This window comes from Poecilia latipinna, unplaced genomic scaffold (genome assembly GCF_001443285.1).
Source record: "Poecilia latipinna isolate Pla-1442-1.1 unplaced genomic scaffold, P_latipinna-1.0 Scaffold265, whole genome shotgun sequence".
Lineage (NCBI taxonomy): Eukaryota > Metazoa > Chordata > Actinopteri > Cyprinodontiformes > Poeciliidae > Poecilia > Poecilia latipinna.
In genome coordinates, this window is record NW_015112881.1 from 1 (window position 1) to 21012 (window position 21012).

A 21012-nucleotide genomic window follows, 5' to 3' on the forward strand; every position below is an offset into this window, starting at 1 on the left:
TATTGTATTTTTTACATCCTTATTTTCTAAAACGTACATTCAGCCTCATAGTTGATATATGCAGGAAACAAAATGTCATGAAATGAGACCATAGTTGGGCTGAATCATGCGCACATGAACAGGAAGTGGTTAAATCCCTGATATTTGTGGAGGAAGAATGTCCAGTAATGCAGAACAGTCACATATTCAGTTTGGAGAACAAGCAACAAAAAAAAAAAAAAAAAAAAATCAAAATCCACCAAAAAGAACAACGCAGCCATTTGTTGGCCCTGTTATGGGCTGCATGCAGTTTTAACAGAGTTATTTACTCTCAGTTATCTGTTCTCTCTGCAGAGTCGTCCCTTTTTTTTTATCCCCTTTCCCTAATTTGCTGCCACAACATTTCCATGTGACCCAACTTTTTCTGCATCAGCTGTTGGAGCAGAAAATGTTCACCACAGGAGTTGTTGTTTTTCCTGGCACTTCGACTAAAAAGCAGTTTTATTTGCCACCTGGCCTATAAACCACTTAAGACGCCACATCGTCTGAAAGATTTGCTGAGTGGTACCTCTGGCTTCGCCTACCCTCTTGTTTCAGCCTTGAGTCATAGTTTTGGGAAATCTAAGACTTCTTGATGTGTAATCAGCTTGAGATGTAGCCAGTGACTTCCTCTTTGGTCTTCTTTTAAATCAAAACCTTTAGTATGGCTGAGTCACAGTTTTAAGGCAAGGGATGTTGATTTACAGGACGTCCGATGCCTGAACCTCTGAAGTAACTCAAACCAGAACTACAACCGCCTTATTCAGCATAATCCTGTCTTGTGTGTGTGTGTGTGTGTGTGTGTGTGAGTGAGACTTCCTGAATGTGATGTTATCCGTGTCTCTGACCAACAGGACTTCCGTGAGGCCGTGCACAAGGCATCTCGTCAGAACGGGAAGCCCGTGATTGAGGAACGTCATCTCAATCAGATCCTGTACTATCTCCCTCAGCTCTATGAACTCAACCAGGATCTGCTTAAAGAGCTGGAGCAGAGAGTTGCCAACTGGTATAAAGTTATTTTATATTTATGAATTTTTATATGCACAAATGTGTGCGAGTCCCTTTAATATCAAACCCACGCAAGGCCGTGAATTCGACTAAAAGTCAGGCTTTACAGCAGCAGTTTTGTTGCTGCTACATAGGTTTTCCTACTGCCCAACACATGGTCAGTGAAATTGGACAATAACTGTCTTAACCAGATCAGTCAGGTGTTATTGATTGCAATTATATCCCTGCATGATGAATAAGTAAATCCAAGTCTGGTGGCCATTGTCTGAGGATGAAGGCATTAAACACGCAAGTGGAGAAAATAATTGACTCGTATAAAATTAAGCCAAGTTGTTAGCATTAAGACCCATTGTGGTTGAAAAAAATTAAGAGGTTATGATTTCTAAACTAACACACTGACTGGACGAGAGAGAAACTGTGCAGCTGATGAGAGCGAAACTGTTTTATTTTTTGGGACATAAGGGCCTCATCAGGTGACCCCCAAACATTGATTTAAAGGGATATTTCTCTGTGAAGAATGGTGGTTCAGGTATCATCATAGGCATGTGTTTCTTCAACAATGAAGCTTTTATGTTATCAGGGATCAGTTCAAACACATCAAAATACTTGAACACGTCATGTTGTTTTTTTACTCTGAAGAGTTTGTGTGTTTGGATTGGGCATTTGAGCAAAACAATCTCAAAAATACCAAAAAGCAAGCAACGTATAGTTTCCCTACCAATAAGATTGGCATTGTGGAATGACTAAACGTCAAGGAACTAGAAACCATGATGCCTCTGAAGCAAAACCAAGAACTGCAAAGGAATTGTGGGAGTTGGTCCAATAGTCCTGGGCTGGTATACCGGCTTACAGGTGACAGAGATCCAACAGATTTGTGACACAGTTCTCAGACACTGTAGATAAACGGATAAATACTAAATCAGGGGTTAATCAGGAAAACAAAATCTTCAAGCATTATTTTTAGTTTTAATTTTTGAGATTGTAAAGAAATATGCAGACATCAGAACTTCAAGAACCACCTCATTAACTCGAGTTGATTCGATTTGTGCCGTGCGCAGGGATGAGAGCACTCAGGGGGCTGATATCTTCCTGAAGAAAGGGCCCTATCTAAAGATGTACTCCACTTACATCCGCGAGTTCGACAAGAATGTGACCCTACTGGTAGAGCAGACTAAGAAGAACTCTGCATTTAGCGCTGTGGTAAAAGAATTTGAGGTAATCCCGCTGGCCAAACCAGTTTGGGGAGGTGTATCCATGTTGGCGGCATTACATTGTTTGTCAGAATAGAAGGACGTAATTTTGCCCCTGAAAACTGTCTCTTTTTTTCGTTTTATTAAGGCGAGCCCTCGCTGTGCCAACCTGGCTGTGAAGCATTACCTGCTGAAGCCAGTTCAGAGAATCCCTCAGTACCAGCTGCTGCTCACAGGTACGTCCAACACAAATATCTTCATCAACTACTGAGTAACAAGGTCTTTGCGAATTCATTTTGCTTAAAATATTATCACTGTTGTGGAATACCAAACTGTCCATGTCTAACCAGCCTTCAAGGTCTCATCTTCTACCCCATTCTGCCCTCTAGTGTACAAAACGTAAAAGTTACCCCGCTTCAACAGTCCACCTATTATCAAGGATCTGCCCAAATCAGATTTAGTGACATAACAGAAGCTTTCGAAGTGTTTTGTGCGTCAAATGGATCAAGTCCAAAAATTTGAAAAATGCTCCAGGCATCACTGTTGTGTAATTACGTTACATAAGCACCTGCAGACCCTTTAGCCCAGGATTGTATTTCCACAACGTTCCTGGAATTAACGTCTCCAAAAGGCGATTAGTTGAAACCCGGAGTGGCAAATTCAAGTTTTCCCTTCATGCGCCTTCGCTGTTGATCCTGAATCTAAAATCTTTTTTCCTCTTTTGCAGACTACCTAAAAAATCTGTCAGTAGACTCGGAAGACTACAAAGACACAGAAGGTAAACTCACAGCCGTGTTTTATTGCGTAATGTAAAATTAACTTCTTTGTAAAAGTGTTCATATTGTACAGATTTTTTTTCTTCCCATTATGTGACATTACAGCTACAAACTGCAATGTTTCTTAATGGGATTCTATGTGCTGGCCCATAACCATGAAGTGGAAGGAAAATGTCAGTGGATATATATTTTTAAGTCTGAGACAAACTCATAATTGGATTTAGGTTTGGACTCTTCTAGATCAATATAACTTGATCAAAACCATTTCCTTGTGGCTTTTTGTTTAGTTTAGGAAAGATAAAAGGCTCTAAAAGGTTTTCTCTGAGCATCGCCTCTTGGTCAGCTTTAACCATCTTCCTATCAACCCTGTCCGTCCTGCTTTGTATTTTAAAAAATGACCTATTTGACAAATTGTGAAGGGAACTGCATTGAATGGATCATAAAGAGCAATCGACGTGTCTCATCTGAAAACACAAATAAAAACATGTTTTCTCAATCCAACCAGCTGCCCTTGCTCTTGTGAAAGAGGTGGCCAATCATGCCAACGACATCATGAAACATGGGGTGAGAGCTGCATCAAGACGTATATGGGGAATTTTGATAACATAAGTATGAAACGCCTGTAAACTTCTGCTGCTTTCATTCCAGGATAACTTCCAGAAGCTGGTTCAGGTCCAGTGTCGTCTGAACGGCAACCATGAGATCGTCCAGCCGGGACGGGTGAGGCACTGAGGAATCTGTTTTAGTCTTCAGATAACTTTTTATGACTGAAAACGGTTGGACCACAGCAGCTAAATTAAATAAACATCTCTTCACTGGTGTTTATGCTCCAGATCTTCATCAAAGAGGGCGTCCTGATGAAGCTGTCCAGGAAGGTCATGCAGCCCCGGATGTTCTTCCTGGTAGAGTTCACTGCTACCTCTTTCATATGTCTTGTTTTTTGGATTAAAAAAAAAAAAGTAACACAAGCACAAATATGCTACTTATCTCAACAGTCCAGAAAGAAAGGCTTTTTTTTTCTCCCCCAAATGCAGCAGAACATTTTGTGATTTAAGTAACACTGTGGTCTAATATAAGGAGCTTATGTGTCAGAATTAAGCTGTCTTCAGATCAAAGCTCACAACAAAGAATGACCCTATTTTTTTTTAAAGTACCACGCAGACATTCAGCCTAAAATTAATCTTCCCTTTAATTCCTCTCCTCCCTGTCTTGTTGATTAGAGCTATTTTACATTAGATTACCATGTGATAAGTCAGTAATTCACTATTATTTATTTAACTCTTTTATAAATGATGTAATCTTTCAATATTGGAATGTGTAACAACCTCAAGCAGTAGACCTATTTTTCTACATGAAATCAGATAAAAGTCCTCCAAAGTCTTTGATTCGTCAAACCGAAATCATATCCAAACAGGAAGATTGTCGGTGTTTAAGCATGAGGTTTCAAAAGTCATTCACCCAGGATCACATTATGAAATGGAGCACCACAATAATTTATCTATGTAAACTTCAAATTGTCCTAAAATAGGATTCCACGTGATAAATCTGTCAGCTGGGAGGAAAAAAACAGAATCGCTCTTCTTATTCTGAGTCTGTAGAGAAACCAAAGTAACTCTGCTGCAAATCCCGGTGGTGACACAAGAGAACGAGAAACCGCTACATCCGTTATGCTACATCTGTATTACATCATAAAACTTCTGAATCTTTTTTTTTTTTTTCTGTCTTTTAGCTTAGCGATGTGTTGCTGTACACCACCCCTGTTCAGCATGGCCAGTTCAAGCTTAAAAACATGCTGTCTCTGGCTGGGATGAAGGTGAGAGCTTCGCCTTTTTCTTACGTCCTTCATGTAATCACATTCATGTCATCTCGATGAGCTTCGTGCTGCCAACGCCGTTCACAATGCTGATAATTGCAGGTTAGCAAACCCAGTCAAGAGGGCTATCAGAATGAGCTGAACATAGAAAGTGTGGAGCGCTCCTTTATTCTCTCCGCAAGGTAAGTTTGAAAAAGGCACGGTAATATTCATCACGCTGTCGGGTTTATGTGGAGGGTTTTACCTTTTCTCTTCTTAAAGTTCGGCCGCAGAGCGAGATGAATGGCTCAAGACTATTTCCTCGGCCATCAGTGAATACACAAAGAAGAAAATTAGCTTTATGTCTTCTAACAAGCCAGAGGAGGTAAGAATATTTTTCAGCGTACGCTTTTCCTGTTTTGTGATCTAAAAGCCTGAGTCACTGTGATTTAAACACTCAGACTTTAGCGTGTATGATTCAGCAGTGAGTGGGAACTTCAATGCATCATTTTTGCTTTCATCCAGGAATATTTGGGCGAATGCGTTGATGGTCCACCTTTGGGATCCACAGCCCCCATTTGGATCCCGGACACACGAACCACCATGTGCATGATCTGCACTTGTGACTTTACCCTGACGTGGAGGAGACACCACTGCCGCGCATGTGGAAAGGTTCGCGGACAAATACATGCAGGATTTTTTTCTTTTTCTTTTTTTATTTCTACTCTTTAAGGACAAGTGTGATTTCTGAAATTGTTTTTTATTGACAAATAAAAACTATAGATTACCTCTTTCAAAAGAACTATGCAGCTGTTTTATACATCCAGTAGAAGAGGTGCGGTGCCTTGCAGAAGTATTTGTATACATTCTTGACTTAATACAAAGTGAGGTGTGAAATGGTAGGAAGTGACACATTAAAGATGTTTACAAATGAACATCTAAATAGTGTTGCATTCTTAACCATCATCTAACGCTCCAAAATAAAACCCAGTGCAACCAGTCAAATAATTAACGAACAGAGTGATATGACATCTTTCTATTATATGTAAAGGAACTATTGCTGTTAACATACCAAAACTTCCAAACTGACAAAGTGTTTAAACAAAACAACTATATAGGTTTATGTATTAGCATTTATAACATGCGACTGAAATGTTTTTGCGGTTTCATCCCCTCAGGTGGTTTGCCAGGCTTGTTCCTCCAATAAACACTGTCTTGCATATCTAAAGAAGCAGTCAGCACGAGTGTGTGACCAGTGCTTTGACGTTCTTGAGCATAAAAGTAAGCCTGAACATGTTTAGTCACTGTTTGATACCAACACGTTGCCATTCTTGCATATTCTTCTACACTCTCAGGGTATCGTATATCCCTAAAACAGACACCAGAGGTTCATAAACATGTTCTCACAGTTAAAGCACTTTCTGTTCAACAGATGAAATTTCCTCAGCAGCAACATTGCCGCCTGGAAGCAAGGCAACGGTTGCATTTAACAGAAAACATAAGAGGATACCTGCAGCCCTGAAAGAGGTAACTGATGCTTTGTCCTGATTTGAATGACCCTTTATTCATACAGTGCTTTGCAAACGTATTCATGCTTCATGCTCATTATGTCTTGCAATGAAAATCGTGTGACATACCTGAACTCGGCAGCCTAAATAGTCTGAGGGGCCGAACTTATTATCAATTTTATAAAGCTAAAGAAGGAAAAGTTAACTTTTTAGCTTTATAAATACAAATATATAAAAAGCTGTTTGCTTTTTGGTGAAATTTTTCTTTTTAGGTTGTAGAACAAAGAAGAAAAAAACTTTTACAACAAAGGAGAGAAAATGTTGAGGAACTTAACAGTTCCGTCCATTTCTGTCAAGAATTATCCAAAAAGAACAATCTGTATTTGATGCATATATTAACTAAAAACTACTAAAACTAGCCTGTCTTTTTTTATTTATACCTTAAAAAATTATGTCTTGAAATATAAGTATTATCCAAGGTTATTCAGAGCTTGGGTGGAAGGCCTAACAAACCACATTAGAGCCACAAGTTGCACTCTTTTGTGATAGATCAATACAAAGTAGAAGCAAAACTACACAAATTATTTTACAAATAAAAATCTGTAAAATGCGCCATCCATTTTGTATCATGCCTTTTGTACTCTGATACACCAAAATAAAACCCTAAGCTTTGAATTGCCTTGTATAAATTTCAACAAAATGCATTGGAAGTTGGAGATAAATCACATGTATGTATACTTTTAAAGGGCACTCTGCAGAAAACACACAACACAATTGCAAATATTCACTTTCTCACATGTCCTTTGAGGACTGATACTAATATAGCTTTTTATACAGTCACAACATGAGAGCTTTTTTAAATTTAGACCTAAAAACACACTTTTCTTTGTCCTAGGTGTCCGCAAACACGGATAATTCCTCCATGAGTGGGTATCTGCAGAGGTCCAAGCACAATAAGAAGCAGGGGAAGAGGCTGTGGTTTGTCATTAAAGACAAAGTCCTGTACACGTACGCCGCTAGTGAGGTATGCACGTCTCACCGTGTTCATCCGATGCAGAGACTCGTGAACCAGCCTGATATCTACCTTTGTTTTGGTTCTACCTCCAGGATGTGGCAGCCTTAGAGAGTCTGCCCCTGTTGGGCTTCGTGTTAAAAGTGGATTCCTCTCAGAAGCAGCAGTTTAAGCTCTACCACAAAAACACCCTTCACTACATTTTCAGGGCAGACGATGTGCAAACAGCCCAAAGGTATGTATGTGCAGCAGAAAAGATGAATGCAGCTTGGTTTGAAATCACACTGAGACAGCTGTGATTTCAACAGTATTTTCTCTTTTTTGTTTTTATGAATAGATGGATCGACACGTTCAAAGAGGCAGTCGTGTTGTAAATCTCTGAGTGGAGGAGTTTGTATTTTACCTCAGTGCTCCGTAGCTTTTACAAAGAAGAAGAAAGTCTTCTGGAAGCACCATTTTAGTTGAAATGACCCCCCCACCCCCATTTTTATCTTGTTCGATTGTTTTTACATTTCTGTAAATGTTATTTTTATATATGAGCAAAATTCTTTGCCTATAGGATTTATGGTATTTCATTGAGTACTAAGAGTATTCAATAATGCCAGGCTCTTGTCTCGGACCACTTTGACTTGTTAATGATGGCTGCAAATTTCTGAAAAATATTAGACCTATGTTTTGTTATAGCTTCAAAGGGTCCAAAAAATTGTGCAAAGGCTGTTTGTTGTTCCCTGACATCACACTGTCACTGTGCAAGAGGCTACACATTTTCAACACCGACTGTAAAAAAGTAACATTATTTTACATATTTTGCACTTAAGTCACTTAAAACTATGTACATATGAAATTTTGCATGTAAACTGAGAAATAGGAAATGACTGTAAAGCAAATAAAATCAAACGTCTGTGAATATTTGTATCACTGCTTTTCACTTTACTGCACTGTGCAAGGGTAAACATCTGGTATTTATTAAAAAGAGAAAAAGTACCATGTTGAATATTTATGAAAATATGTACTAGCTTTCCTAATTTTGTGTAATTTACATTTTATTTCCGGTATCTGGTAGTAGTTTTGTACATTGTTATGACTCACTCTTGTTTGCAGAAATGGCTAAATTCAGTTATGTTGGAGGATTTTTGAACATGAGCCTGTTTTAGGTCAGTCCACAACATCTTGAGCTATAAAACCAGTCTTTTGGAAATTTTTCAGAGGGGATTTTGAAATAATGGCTAAAAGTATCTGTAAACTAAGGAACAGATATACATTTTCCTTTAGAGTTTCTTGGTGCAGGACACAAATTTATGGTTCCTTTAATTACAGAAAATCATCCAAGTCCTGAAGCAGACACAGAACATCACACTACTACCATTATTTGACTGTTTTTATGAAATGCTCCTCTATTTTTACTCCACATTTAATAGGCTTTTTGACTTTTTCCGACTCACAAATGTCATTGGGTTTTTCATAATTAAAAAATGGAAATTAAATTATAATGGTAAAGCATTAATAGTGACTTAGTTTAATTTCTGAAGGGACTATTAAGACCCCACACTTGCTGATTTGCGGCTCCTTTGAGAACAACTGAAGAAGAAAAATGTTGATGTCCTTTTTCTAGTGAATAAACAAATTTCAGTGAGGTGAAGTGAATTAGATGGCTTAAAAAGAGTCAACAGCAATACAAACACAAGGAAGTTCTAGAGTATAGCATTACACTGTTTCAGTGTTTATTACATTAAGCCATACAAAACTTTCAGTTCATCCAGTAACTTACTGGAATATACATGCAGTTAAAAAATCCTGGGGAAAAAAAACACAAAAAACAATTGGACTCAACGATCCAAAATATGAGAGACAGCCTATAGAAGAACACTTTAAGCACTGAATCTAAAAAGTATCTAAGACTTTTAAAAACTATGTACACAAATGATCAACTTAAACTCAAATCTACATTTATCTATTTCAAGCAAGTAATTTAAAAATGAATCTAAGCAAAACACAACTAGATAGAGTTCAAGATTGTTGTCATTTTTACCTTAATTGTAATTCACACTCTTAAATCCGAGCCACCAGCATTATTTATAGACAGCCAGTTAAAGGAGACAGTCCGATGCAGAGCTGACAGTCAACATACCGCAGCCGCTGTCATACATAAACCGCAGCAACGTTAGTGCGCATGCGCATCAAACCTTTATGGATGAAAAAGGTCACGAACTCTGACCCTCTCGACAACTGCAGAAAACACTTCCAATATTATTGCATTGACAGCAATACATTTTATTACATATCGGATTTTCAAAAGGTAAGAGACATTCGTTACTGCTAAAGTACGCGAGACTCATGAGAGAGTATCGAGCTGTTGGAGAAGCAGGAAGGAAGTTGCCATTAGCTACTAGCTAACAACCAGCTAACATAGCTTGTCATAGTCTGGAGCTACACTGAGGTCTGGTATGTCTATTCTCCTACAAAGTCATGCTTTTTTACTAGCCTCATGCACCAGTAGGTGGACTTTAAGAGACGCTGAGCGAAGGTAATGTTAATAAAAGGTGACAGCTAGTTAGCTTAGCAGCGTCAGCTAACAGAGCTACTGCTACCTTCGGTGCTAGCGCTGCTCCATAGATTCCTAAATAAAGGCATCCATATTGCAGGAAATCGTCATATAAACAGTTAGCGGTGTCAACCTGTCAGTTGTCTTGTTATTTAGATGATATGGGTGAAGATCCAAAGCCTCCCAAAACGAATTTTGGCCGGTTGTCGAAAACGGAACTATCTCTGTTGGCATCTCGGGCCTTGAACCCTAGTGTTCTTTAACCCTTCAATGTTGACCTTTCACCGACAGGAAAAGAAATACCTTTATCTTCCGTATAGATTTTAAGTAGCCGGCTGTCAGTGGCATGTGTAAATATAGTGTTTTTACCACTCATTTGATATCACCGGATACAGCTCTTTAGCGGTTTTTGCGGGCTTTTGGCTAACGGTAGCTCGGTTGCTTTCCCGCAGGCTCCACATTACTAACACGCCTTGACATCCAACATAATAAACCAAGTGGTTGTTTATACTTTCCGACCCAGGCAATTTCGAATGAACTGACACAAGTGTACGCTTAATCACATATATACAAGTCGGATCGATGCTTTAGCGTGTTGCATGTACCATGTAGAGGGGAGAGAATGAGATGCTAACATATAAAGGTGGAGGTAAAGTCTGATTGTAACGCAACCAGAATGTATTTTCGCTGAGATAGTGCTTTCATTGTTTTGGTTTATCATGCTGCTTTATGTCGGGATCTATTGTTTCTTGCTGCTGGGCATCAATAAGTTAGAATGTCAATAAAGTGTATTTATCTATTGCAAAGGTTATTTGCTGATTTCCGTGATTATGGCTCATAGCTCATAAACCCAGTTTTATAACATATCAATAAAATTTTAAAGCCATGGGAAATTGAAGTCTTAATCAGGTTATTATAAAAATATTTGTACCTTGAAAAGCCTGTTTCCCCCGGGCCCCAGTAACACAAATCTGCATATGTTGTATGAATGTCATTATTTACCAAAATAAATAATAGGACTTCAAAATGACTGGTCTCTTACTGTGATGATTTCTGCCGTACAGGTGTGCATGCCTCATGGGGCACTGATGTGAGGAGCGGCGGATGAAGGTGTGCGCAGTATTGGAATGGATGGACAGACTCACAAGATTCAGCTTGTGTCAACAGACAACAGCATGGCTTTAGGACATCGAATCCAGGTGAATGAGAGGACTCTCTGCCCTTTGGACAATTCATATCAATGTGTGCTCTAGCTGCAAAAAACAAAAATAAAACGTAGATACTCTGCTTACACTTTCTATGTTATTTCCTCTGATAGATCGTAACTGATCAGCAGACCGGACAGAAGATCCAAATTGTCACAGCACTTGAGCCGTCCTCCCCCGGGAAGCAACAGTTCATCTTGGCGAACGCCGACTATTCCCCTGGCGGGAAGGTGATTCTGGCCAAGCAGGAAGGCTCTCCTAACAAGGTGATCCTCGCCTCTTCGGACGGCTCCGGGGTCAACCAGCTGCTTTTTGCCGCCCCCGAACTGGCAGGACAGCAGATTCAGGTAACGGTCCAAAGCATGTCGACTTCGTCCCCGATTCTGTTTCCATAAACAAGCCTCTGGAAGATCATATGACTGAATCATGGGTCTGTTTAGTCAGCCTAAACCTACCGCAGTGATTATTGTCTTAAATCATCCCGTCGTGTTGTGCTTGTCAGTTTGTGACTGACGGCTCGGACCAGTCTATCGTCAAGCCTGTGGTGGAGTACTGTGTTGTCTGTGGGGACAAGGCGTCAGGTAGAAATAATACTTTACTCAACTACTGACAGTATTTTTCTGAACTTTAAGCCAGTGTTGTGTGTGTTTGTAGCAAGCTGTAACATTTCCTTCTCTCTCAGGGCGTCACTATGGAGCCGTCAGCTGCGAGGGATGCAAGGGCTTCTTCAAACGTAGCATTAGAAAGAACCTGGTGTATACCTGCAGGGGATCGGGAGAATGTGCCATTAACAAACTACACCGAAACCGCTGCCAGTACTGCCGACTACAGCGCTGTATAGCTTTGGGCATGAAGCAGGATTGTAAGAGAACCTTTTTAACTACTTATTCACCTTTGATAACGTGTCGGCAAGGTTTCAAGCGCCTTACCGTCGGGAACTGTGTCGTCTTCCAGCTGTGCAGTGCGAACGGAAGCCCGTCGAAGTCGCCACCAGAGAGAAATCGTTGAATTGTGCGGCCTCCACGGAAAAGATCTACATCCGGAAGAACCTTTGCAGTCCTCTGGCTGCCACGCCCACTTTTGTATCTGAGAAGGAAACCGTTCGGTACATAACATTCACCCCAAGATACCACAGTAATGATATGTCCAGTTGACATTGAACTATACATGTAGTGTTGATGTCAAACAATAGATGTTCTGTTTGCATATTTATAGCAGAATAGCACACAGAAGTAAAATAGTTTAAATATGTCTAAAACATGTTTTTAAACGTATTCAAAAACATCTTTTTTCATGTTTATTTTTAGCTATTTAAATACAATAGTAGCAGAATGTAACCCAACTATTAAGCAGCAGTGGCTTCTTATTACTCAATTTGACTTTAATAACTGGATATCAGACATGGACAATTTTACATTTCTAAGCAAACATGATTTTAAAATGCAACGGCTGAGTTTTTAAAATGTTTTTGGTATTTTAAAAAGTTGATATACAGGGTTTCCCCCAGCAAACTAGTTAAGCCTGGTGATAAGGTGCTTGGGAAGTCTACCAGTTGCCCACTGTGTTGTGTTGTGTTCAAAAAATGTGGAAAAATTTACAGAATTTTTTTAAAATAAAACATCAATAAAGAAAATATAGCGGTGCACTAAATAAAGCTAGTATTTCTGCAGGTTTTGTATGTAGAACCAAATACCATTATCTGTTTTTAAATAGATAATTGTCTGCTAAAGATTAATAATGCATTATTATGTATAAATCTAGCGTAAAACCCGTCTTTGCTATCGCTGTTACTGGTGTTAAAATAAATAAGTAAACAACGCTTAGCCCGGTGGGGGATCAAGTAAAGCCTGGTGGCCCGCCAGGCTTATAATACTCTGGGGGGAAATCCCTGATATAGTTGAATTTATTCAGTATGGTTGTCTAATAATAACAATAATCAACGTCTACTTTCAGATCCACGAGTTTGCTTGAGTCTAGCATGTTGCTCAACATCCAGCAGCCCTTCCCTAAGCTGGAAAACACCATCCTAATTCCAGCATCCCCTGATAAGGTAGCATTCAGTGTTTAATATGTTTGAGTTACTGGCATGAATGGGTTTGTTTTATTGAAAGAAATGAATGTGGAAATATGGTTCTTTTGCCTGATTTTGTTATTTTGTAATTATGTTATCTACATGAATTGTTTTCATTTTGGTCTTTAATACACCAGAAATATCTACGCTACATTTTGGTTCTTCTGACGACGTACTGAGTCGTCTTTTTACCAAATACTTTTTTACTCTTCTGTCATTTCTTGGACGGCTACTTTTTATTTTTACTTCAGCAAAAAATATATTGAAGTAGCGCCACTCTTACTTGAGTGCAATTTTTGGGTACCCTGGAAATATGTGTAGTAGATTCCTAGGTAGCTTCTCATTTATTAAACATCTATGTAGAAAAATAGTCGAAGAGTCTCTCTTCTCGACAGGATGATCTATCTCAAGGGGACCTTGGTACTTTGGCGAACGTGGTGACATCACTCGCCCACCTCAACAAGACCAGGGAGCTGAGCGACGGCGGGAACGACGCGATGGGAGCCGAAGCGCTCAGCAACGGCGACGGCTCCATGACGGACGTCAAAGTCGAAGATCACACTGCGAGTGACATCACCAGGTGAGAGTTAGATGCCTTTGATGCTTGTTGTCGTTGTTCGTGTGCATTCTGCATTCGTCCGCAGTGAAACCCAGGGCCTGTTTTTATTTTATTTTTGCTCTTGATGCTTTAATTTAATTTCTTCCAGGGCCATGTGGTTTCTGACTCCAGTTATATGAATCTTATTAGCTTTACCCAAAAGGTTCCTTCTTGTATTGGGGTGTTTATTCCAGAGCCTTTTTATATATATATATATGATAAATAATATATGACATGCTTTCTTTAAGCTAAACATAAGAAACAAACATTTATCTTTTTAACGTCTGCCTATTCTTGTATTTATTTTGTTTTGTTTTTATGCCCAGAGCTTTCGACACGTTGGCCAAAGTCCTACACCCTGAAGACGGCTCGGCCGGAGAATCTTTAGAGACCACCATGCAGCTGATGTCGGGGGACCAGTCGGGTCCGGTGGTGGAGCTGGATGGGCCTCTGCTTTCTGAGAGCCACATCCCTTTCAAGGTAAAAGCAGAACTGTTGCACTGAAGCTTCTGCTCGTGTCAACACAAATTCACTCCAGTTTTTTTTATTTTATTTTGCTTTTAAGATGCACAATGTCGTCGTGTTTTCCCCCTTTACGCTTCAAAATGATTTCTCCCCAGCTTATGATGCCTTTGCCAGTACCAGAGTACCTCAATGTCAACTACATCTGTGAGTCTGCGTCCCGGCTACTTTTTCTCTCTATGCACTGGGCACGCTCCATACCTGCCTTTCAAGCCTTAGGGTAAGACGATGTCTTATGTTTTAGTGATGAATTGTTTCGATTTGGCCCTAATTTGTTCAAATTTCAGTGTATTTTATTAGGATTTTGTGTCACAGTCACCCACTTGGTGAATCGGGTCCATCTGTGTAAAGAGAGAGCAAAATTAAACGGTTTGGTCTCCGTCTGCAATGCGGTGTGAGGCCAACATAATATTGTTGCACAGCCATCTATTGTAAAACATGGTTGTGGCAGCATTATGCTACGTGGAAGGAAGTTGTTGATTGCATTAATCTAAAGTTGATTGATCTTATCAGCCGATTAATGATTAATTGATAAGCTGCCATTTTCTTAATAACCTGACTTTTCTGTTGTATCAAGCGGGCCGGCCGTCTTTCCAGAACATAAAGGGCTACATTTTTATAAGATGACAAAAAAAGAAAACATATTTTAACATTATTTTTGTGTCAGCTGTATTAAATACTGACTGAGTAAACAGCAATGTGTTTTTCCAATATGAATAAACTTAGACATATTTATAAAATACAACAATACAGGAACCTCTTAGGTTGCTGACCGGAAAGATAAAAGATGGAAAGAATAAAATATGTGAATAATTCCCTATGAACAGGAAGATGTTCACATAGAAACACTGTCCGTGGCTACTCTTGAAGGAATATTAAACCTTCGCTCCATGAAGTGCATCAACTCAGGAAAACACATAAATCCTAATAAAATGCATCAGACTCTTCTTCTCTGCTCACACTTTATTAAGCATAAGTCTGTGACTTCTTCTTTTGCAGTGGTCAAGACAATGACATTAACTTGATGAAAGCCTGCTGGAATGAACTTTTTGCCCTGGGCCTGGCACAGTGCTCCAACATTATGAATGTTGGTACCATTCTAAGTGCCATTATCAACCATCTGCAGACCAGCTTACAGGAAGGTAGGAGGGCTCTGCGAGTGGCTGCAAGCATCCATTAACGGAGTCAAATGTCTGAAACGGGAAGTCATTTGATTGTGCTGAGTTTTAGTTCTTTTTTTTCTTTTTTAACACAGTTGTCTGTTTTGTCTCGTATTTAGAAAAGCTGTCCCCAGAGAGAGGAAAAGTGGTAATGGAGCACATCTGGAGGATGCAGGAGTTCTGCAACAGCATGTCCAAGCTGTCCCCCGACTCCTATGAATATGCCTACCTCAAAGCTATTGTTCTCTTCAGCCCTGGTGTGTGAAATCAAGTTTTTTGTTTTCTTCTTTTTATCTGCGTTTTTAATAAAGCATGTTCAGTACGTTCCTTTTTTCTTACGCGTTGTTTTTGTGCTAGATCACCCCGGCATAGATAACATACCGCAGATTGAGATGTTCCAGGAAAAAGCGTACATGGAGCTGCAGGACTACGTTACGAGGACGTACCCCGAGGACTCCTATCGGTTTGTACTTCCGCGAAGCTGCCAGGCCTGTTTTAAAGTGGGACAGATTGATGATGTTGTCCCAGATGTGCTTGCTTCATGTGTTTTTTAGATCCATGTCTCCTTTCTGCCTCATTACTCCCAGGTTATCCAAGCTGTTGCTGCGTCTTCCGGCCCTCAGGCTAATAAGCGCAGCTGTCACGGAGGAGCTGTTTTTCGCCGGGCTCATCGGCAACGTGCAGATTGACAGCATCATCCCTTACATCCTCAAGATGGAATCCACTGATTATAACAGCCAAGCGGGCTCTGGCGTCTGACAAACGGTGCCATTTAATAAAGAAAAAATAAAAGTCAACATTTGGATTGCAAAAGGTTGGCAAACAAAGCATTTAGAGAACTCATCAAACCGGTTTTTGAATGAGTATAACAAACTAGATTCATGGCTCGTTATCCGTTTTCAGTTTTGTTTTCTCTCTTAGCTTCTCTTCTCCATACGCCGTCAGCTGGGCTCAGCTCGCTAATCGGACAACCTGCAGAGACTCTGAGAATTAAATTCTTAAAACCTGCACAGCAGATTTAGCTTTTTACTGTATAGTATTTTATGCTTCGTACCCTTTACGCCTTTGTTTTTCTGAAAAACTCATTTGTATTTTGATTGAAGCAGCATGGTTTGTTTTTGTTTTGTTTTTTTTATTCATTACTTCTCCAACATGGCCATGCTGTTTTTTTTATGTTAGGGTGGTTACGACAAAAGAAAATGTGAAATAAATTTGTGAGATCTTCTCATCAAAGGTTATTTATTACCTTTATGGCTCACTAGTTTGCTAATCCAACGGATTAGCAGCATCTTAGCATCATGTGGATCTGAAGTAACTGTACATATATTTATATATAAAATGCACCAAAAAAAAAGCTATACGGTCAACATTTGGTAATTTGTGTATTCTGTCATTTTGGACAAGGAAATGTTGATGCATAAAGATGGTCTTGTCATTTGAAAATAAAAACATCTTTCAGTCTTTTTTTTTTTTTTAGTTGTTTCACAATCAAGGTTAAATTCTAGTTTCCAGGAACTTGGTAGTTGTTAAAGTTGCCCTTTAAATAGGTTTAAATGTAAGTGAATTCTGTGAAAGCTGAGATACTTCCACTTAACTCTTGTTTTAGTAAGTAGGAATTCCTGGAAAAAAATTGATCAAATAACCAAAATGGACGACATCCATGATGATGACGTAATTAAACTTCTCTCCCATCACTGTAACTCTGAGAAGAACAAATCCTGTGCTAAAATGAGAAGAGCACTTTAAACAGGCCATGACGGAAGAGATTACACACTTTGAATTGAGAACATAATGAATGCCAATAAATCATTTCGCTTGCAAGCTTTGAAAGAAGCGTTTAGCATTCATGGTAAAGTAAACATGTTTGCAGACAGATATCAAGCTATTATAACCAACTCAATTAACTAATGAAAATTATTCCGGAGTTTTGTGCGCTGTTGGAAGCACACCGCCTCCTGACGACTTTTTTTCTCGCTTCCAAGAAGCAAAATGAACAGACTTGCATAGGAACTAAGCAAAAAAAAAAAAAGAAAAAGAAAGAAAAAGCTTCGTCCTGATTCTCTGAACTCGCCTCTCCTGTAAACAGTAGATTGTTTACATGCTCGTTCTGAATTAATAATGCCAAATCTCTATCCTGTCCCATTGACTTATTGTGAGTAAGTTGCTGCTGGGCGCTGCAGAGTGGGCTAGACTTTCAGAGAGCGTTATTAGCTGATGAATATTTCATGGGACTCAGCAGAGAGCGGTGCGAGCTCCTCTTTGCTTTAATCACCCTGAAAAGACATCCAGCTACTTAATACTGTAGTGTCGGTGATAAAAGATGATAAATAAGATTTCCAGCTCCGTTTTTAGGACGCCATAGTGAGCTCTATCTATTAGCTTCTTATGGGTTACCCTGTATGAACCATTAAGCTGTTCTCTCCCAAGCAGGGGCGTCGCTATTTAAAGGGTGGCCATGGTCTCCCTCGTCCAAATTCTGTTGCTAAATGTGTGAATGATTATTATAAGACTTCTAGTTGCTCTCAATCTTCCCCATTTTTTTTATTGAAATGAGAAAAATTGAGATATAATAGAGTACCATCCATTTAAAGTCTTTATATAAAAAAATACTTTATCCCACTTCACCGTACATGTTTTTGGATGCGAGATGATACTAAAGTACTTTTACACCTCCACACGTATTATGTTACAATCACAAATCTCAATGTACTTTATAGAAATGATACAACAGACAAAGTAATACATGATAATGAAGTGGAATATTACATAACGTGAGTTACAAATTCATTAAAAAAAATAATGTTTCTTGCACGTTTGTGTCATGGGGCGACAGTTTGCTAACCTGTTTTATTCTGAAGTTACACCCTTAGAGAAAAAAAAGCTGCTCTGTTTCTGCTTACTTTGTGCATCCAGAGATCAGAAATGTCGTCATATTCTTCTTCAGAAAACAACTCGGGCTCCATCTGACTGGATGAAGAGCTTCTTTTAACCTCAGTTTTCAACAGGTCTTCTTCCACAACTGCCTTGTTAGCTCCATCTGCCTTCCCGTTAACTCTTGCTACTGCTGGAGCTCCAAAAGGTTTAACTGATAGCGCATTCAGTGTTTGTCCATAGTTAGTGTTTTGCCTGTTGCCTAAAAAGCCACATTTTAGTCATTTCTGACCGCATATTTGCTGTGTTTCTACATGGCAGATGGCAAACCGTAAATGGTTACTTCCTTTTATTTTTCTCTCAGCGGCGGCTTTCCTCTTGCTACTTTTCTGAAACACCAGATTTGTGGCAGTGAACAAACCAACTGTTGTCCTGTCAACAGTCGTCTTTCAGGGCGACTGGTGAGACTGGTTGGTGGAACTGGTCCTGTTTCATTTAATCTATTGTCCCACAGTGGGGAAATCTAAATGTAGCAGCAGCATCGAGACATATTCACACGAAACATCACAAAGAGTTAAAAATGTATAAATATGCTGCACAAGATTACAACATAAAAACTTGCTGTGTAGTGAACATAAACAAAAAAGGTTTGACTTGACGGAAAGCAATCGTAAATAGTAAAATAAATCTATAAAGCCAGTCAAACCATTGAATATGATACATTAACTAACAAATGGTTGTTCTCTTTTGATATTTTGAGATGTTGTACATTTTTTAAAGTTTAATTTCCAAACCACTAGTTAATGTTTTTCCATAAAAAAATAAAAATAAAAAAAAACTATATATTTGCTCAGCATCTCTTTTACGCCGGGAGCAGGAAAATGAGCAGACCCTGCCATGACAGATTTGTCACTAAACACCCACTCACAATGTTTTGGAGCAAGCAAATATAATGAATTAATAACTACTAGTCTTGTTTTTGGATGCTTTTTACTCCATCATTATGCGTTTGAAATCTTCACTTCTAATAACTTCACAATAATTCAGAGCACATCTTGTTTTAATCCGCTTCCGATCTTTTCACAAAATTGCGTTCCACTTGTGCATTGCAGGCACACACGCACATGTAAATCAGAGTGAATATAACAAATATCCTTAAGTAGAAGCCAGGGATGAGAGTGAACCTGAGAGCCACGGTCTTGGCGTGGACACGGCTACGAAAACGCTCTGGCTGCTTCGTAATCGCTCCCAACACTTCAGAATGACAAAGCCCCTCATTGAAGGGGTCTGGGATTTTGTGATGCAACTCAGGCTTTTGCGTTTCATGCAGGATGGATAAGCTCATTCCAAGTTACGTGAATCTGAGTGAAAGACCAGTAGGATTGTTCCCAATGGGAGGTGTGTTGCGAAACAACCTAACAGCACTGATGACAGAAATAAACAACAATACACTGGTGTGAAAAACGTGTTTCTTTCTTCTTACAGACTTCATCTTGTTCTGTGCCACAAGAACAAGATCATTTCTGCCAAATGGCAAGACTGCCGGGCCTTTCTTTGTGTTTTCTTTGTAAAAAAAAATTGTTCAGTGATTTGACTTTTGTGTGACAAAAAAATAAGCCAACTCAAACAAAATTCACTAATGGTCAAATATAGTTTAAAAACCAGTTGGAAAAGCCAAGACCAAAGAGTTTTTTTTTTTTTTTATTAAACTTCTTTCTCTTTATGATACACATTAGGCATCTGAAGCACACTTCCTGTCATGCATATGCATCTGCTGACATGTTAAGCATTTTTTCAGCGTTTATTGTTCCTCATTTTGAACATTCGCAGATCCAAATCAGATATTGTGGCTACTTCAGCTCGGTCATCATGCTTTATATTTGGACATCCCCGTCAAGCCAGAGATTACGTACAAAAACATAATTAAACTGTCTCCAATTACCACTCGATGAACAAGGAGGGAACAATCTCAAGGCTTTATTTTCTGCTACCAAGTGAATTAGATGTTTTTGAATCTTCACATTAAAATTATATCCCACGATTAGATCAGTTGGTGAACTTTAGCAGCAGGTTTAACTTGGTGCTGACTCTTCGATGCTGCTGCTGCTTTCGTACTTCTTATTTTCCCCGATAAGGAGCCCTTGGGAACCAGCCTCTGCCTGACTACCAGCATTATTGATAAGGGCATATCTTCAAAAAGACATGTCATGGCAGAGAAAGACTGAATGACAGCCATCACACATGACTGAGTACAGAATGGAAAATACTCACCCAGCTAGTATTCATTCTTATTCCAAAACAACTATACTTTTTTGTTCAAAAACAAAAAGTAATAAATAGTTCTAGTGTATAACTAAGCATATTTTAGTATTAGTTTAGTGTAAATGTTTCAACGATGTCTATCTTCTTGCTACTTTTTCATTAAATAATTTGCTTAGGCTTAGTAAGACATGTGCAGAGTCAAATGCAGGTTGCAGACGTTTTAATGATTGAAAACCCGAAGAAGACAGACAATAAATAACCATGTCACCTGGTAGGACTTAGCATCAGGCAAGTTATCGCATAGATTGTTCACATGAATTGTGTACAATGGCCCTAATAAGGAGCCTGGAGGAACTCCCTTTAAAGCAGAAAGGAGGAAGAAAAGATACCCGAAAGCTTGGATGCAATGTTCTACCAGATAGTAGATAGAAGTCTACAACTTGAACAGATTGCCCAATCTTGTAGTCGATTTAGCGA

The 21012-nt window shown here is 39.1% G+C and overlaps 2 protein-coding genes across 4 annotated transcripts; both read left to right on the forward strand.

Annotated features, from left to right (window-relative positions):
• Nucleotides 1-828: 828 nt before the first annotated feature.
• LOC106947960 (FYVE, RhoGEF and PH domain-containing protein 6-like) lies at nt 829-8211 on the forward strand (the record flags this gene model as incomplete). The annotated part of the gene is made up of 16 exons (XM_015033334.1): nt 829-1024; nt 2085-2241; nt 2365-2452; nt 2944-2994; nt 3498-3556; nt 3641-3712; nt 3826-3894; nt 4722-4805; nt 4908-4987; nt 5067-5169; nt 5310-5456; nt 5963-6065; nt 6217-6311; nt 7188-7316; nt 7400-7539; nt 7642-8211. Coding segments are annotated over 16 exons (1610 nt in total), but the record flags the coding sequence as incomplete, so codon positions are not given.
• An 864-nt stretch (nt 8212-9075) lies between these two features.
• On the forward strand, nt 9076-16865 carry nr2c1 (nuclear receptor subfamily 2, group C, member 1). Of its 3 annotated transcripts, none has more exons than XM_015033335.1 (14): nt 9076-9600; nt 10911-11045; nt 11165-11398; nt 11554-11632; nt 11734-11913; nt 12006-12156; nt 13005-13101; nt 13518-13702; nt 14047-14200; nt 14341-14462; nt 15242-15384; nt 15522-15659; nt 15760-15865; nt 15990-16865. In XM_015033335.1, the coding sequence occupies exons 2-14, from the start codon at nt 10974-10976 to the stop codon at nt 16159-16161; spliced, it is 1833 nt and encodes a 610-aa protein (XP_014888821.1). In that variant the 5' UTR covers nt 9076-9600; nt 10911-10973; the 3' UTR covers nt 16162-16865. The 3 variants fall into 3 exon arrangements, with proteins under 3 accessions (XP_014888821.1, XP_014888822.1, XP_014888823.1); XM_015033336.1 differs by lacking the exon at nt 9076-9600 and adding an exon at nt 9619-9746; XM_015033337.1 differs by lacking the exon at nt 9076-9600 and adding an exon at nt 9744-9828.
• Nucleotides 16866-21012: the final 4147 nt, after the last annotated feature.

What these genes read in the sequence shown, in the direction of transcription:
- nr2c1 (XM_015033335.1), top strand. Translation starts at nt 10,974, where the DNA reads ATGGATGGACAGACTCACAAGATTCAGCTTGTGTCAACAGACAACAGC. An exon ending in TCTGAGAAGGAAACCGTTCG is followed by an intron (nt 12,157 to 13,004) that starts GTACATAACATT and finishes GTCTACTTTCAG; the next exon opens with ATCCACGAGTTTGCTTGAGT. An exon ending in AGAGCCACATCCCTTTCAAG is followed by an intron (nt 14,201 to 14,340) that starts GTAAAAGCAGAA and finishes ATTTCTCCCCAG; the next exon opens with CTTATGATGCCTTTGCCAGT.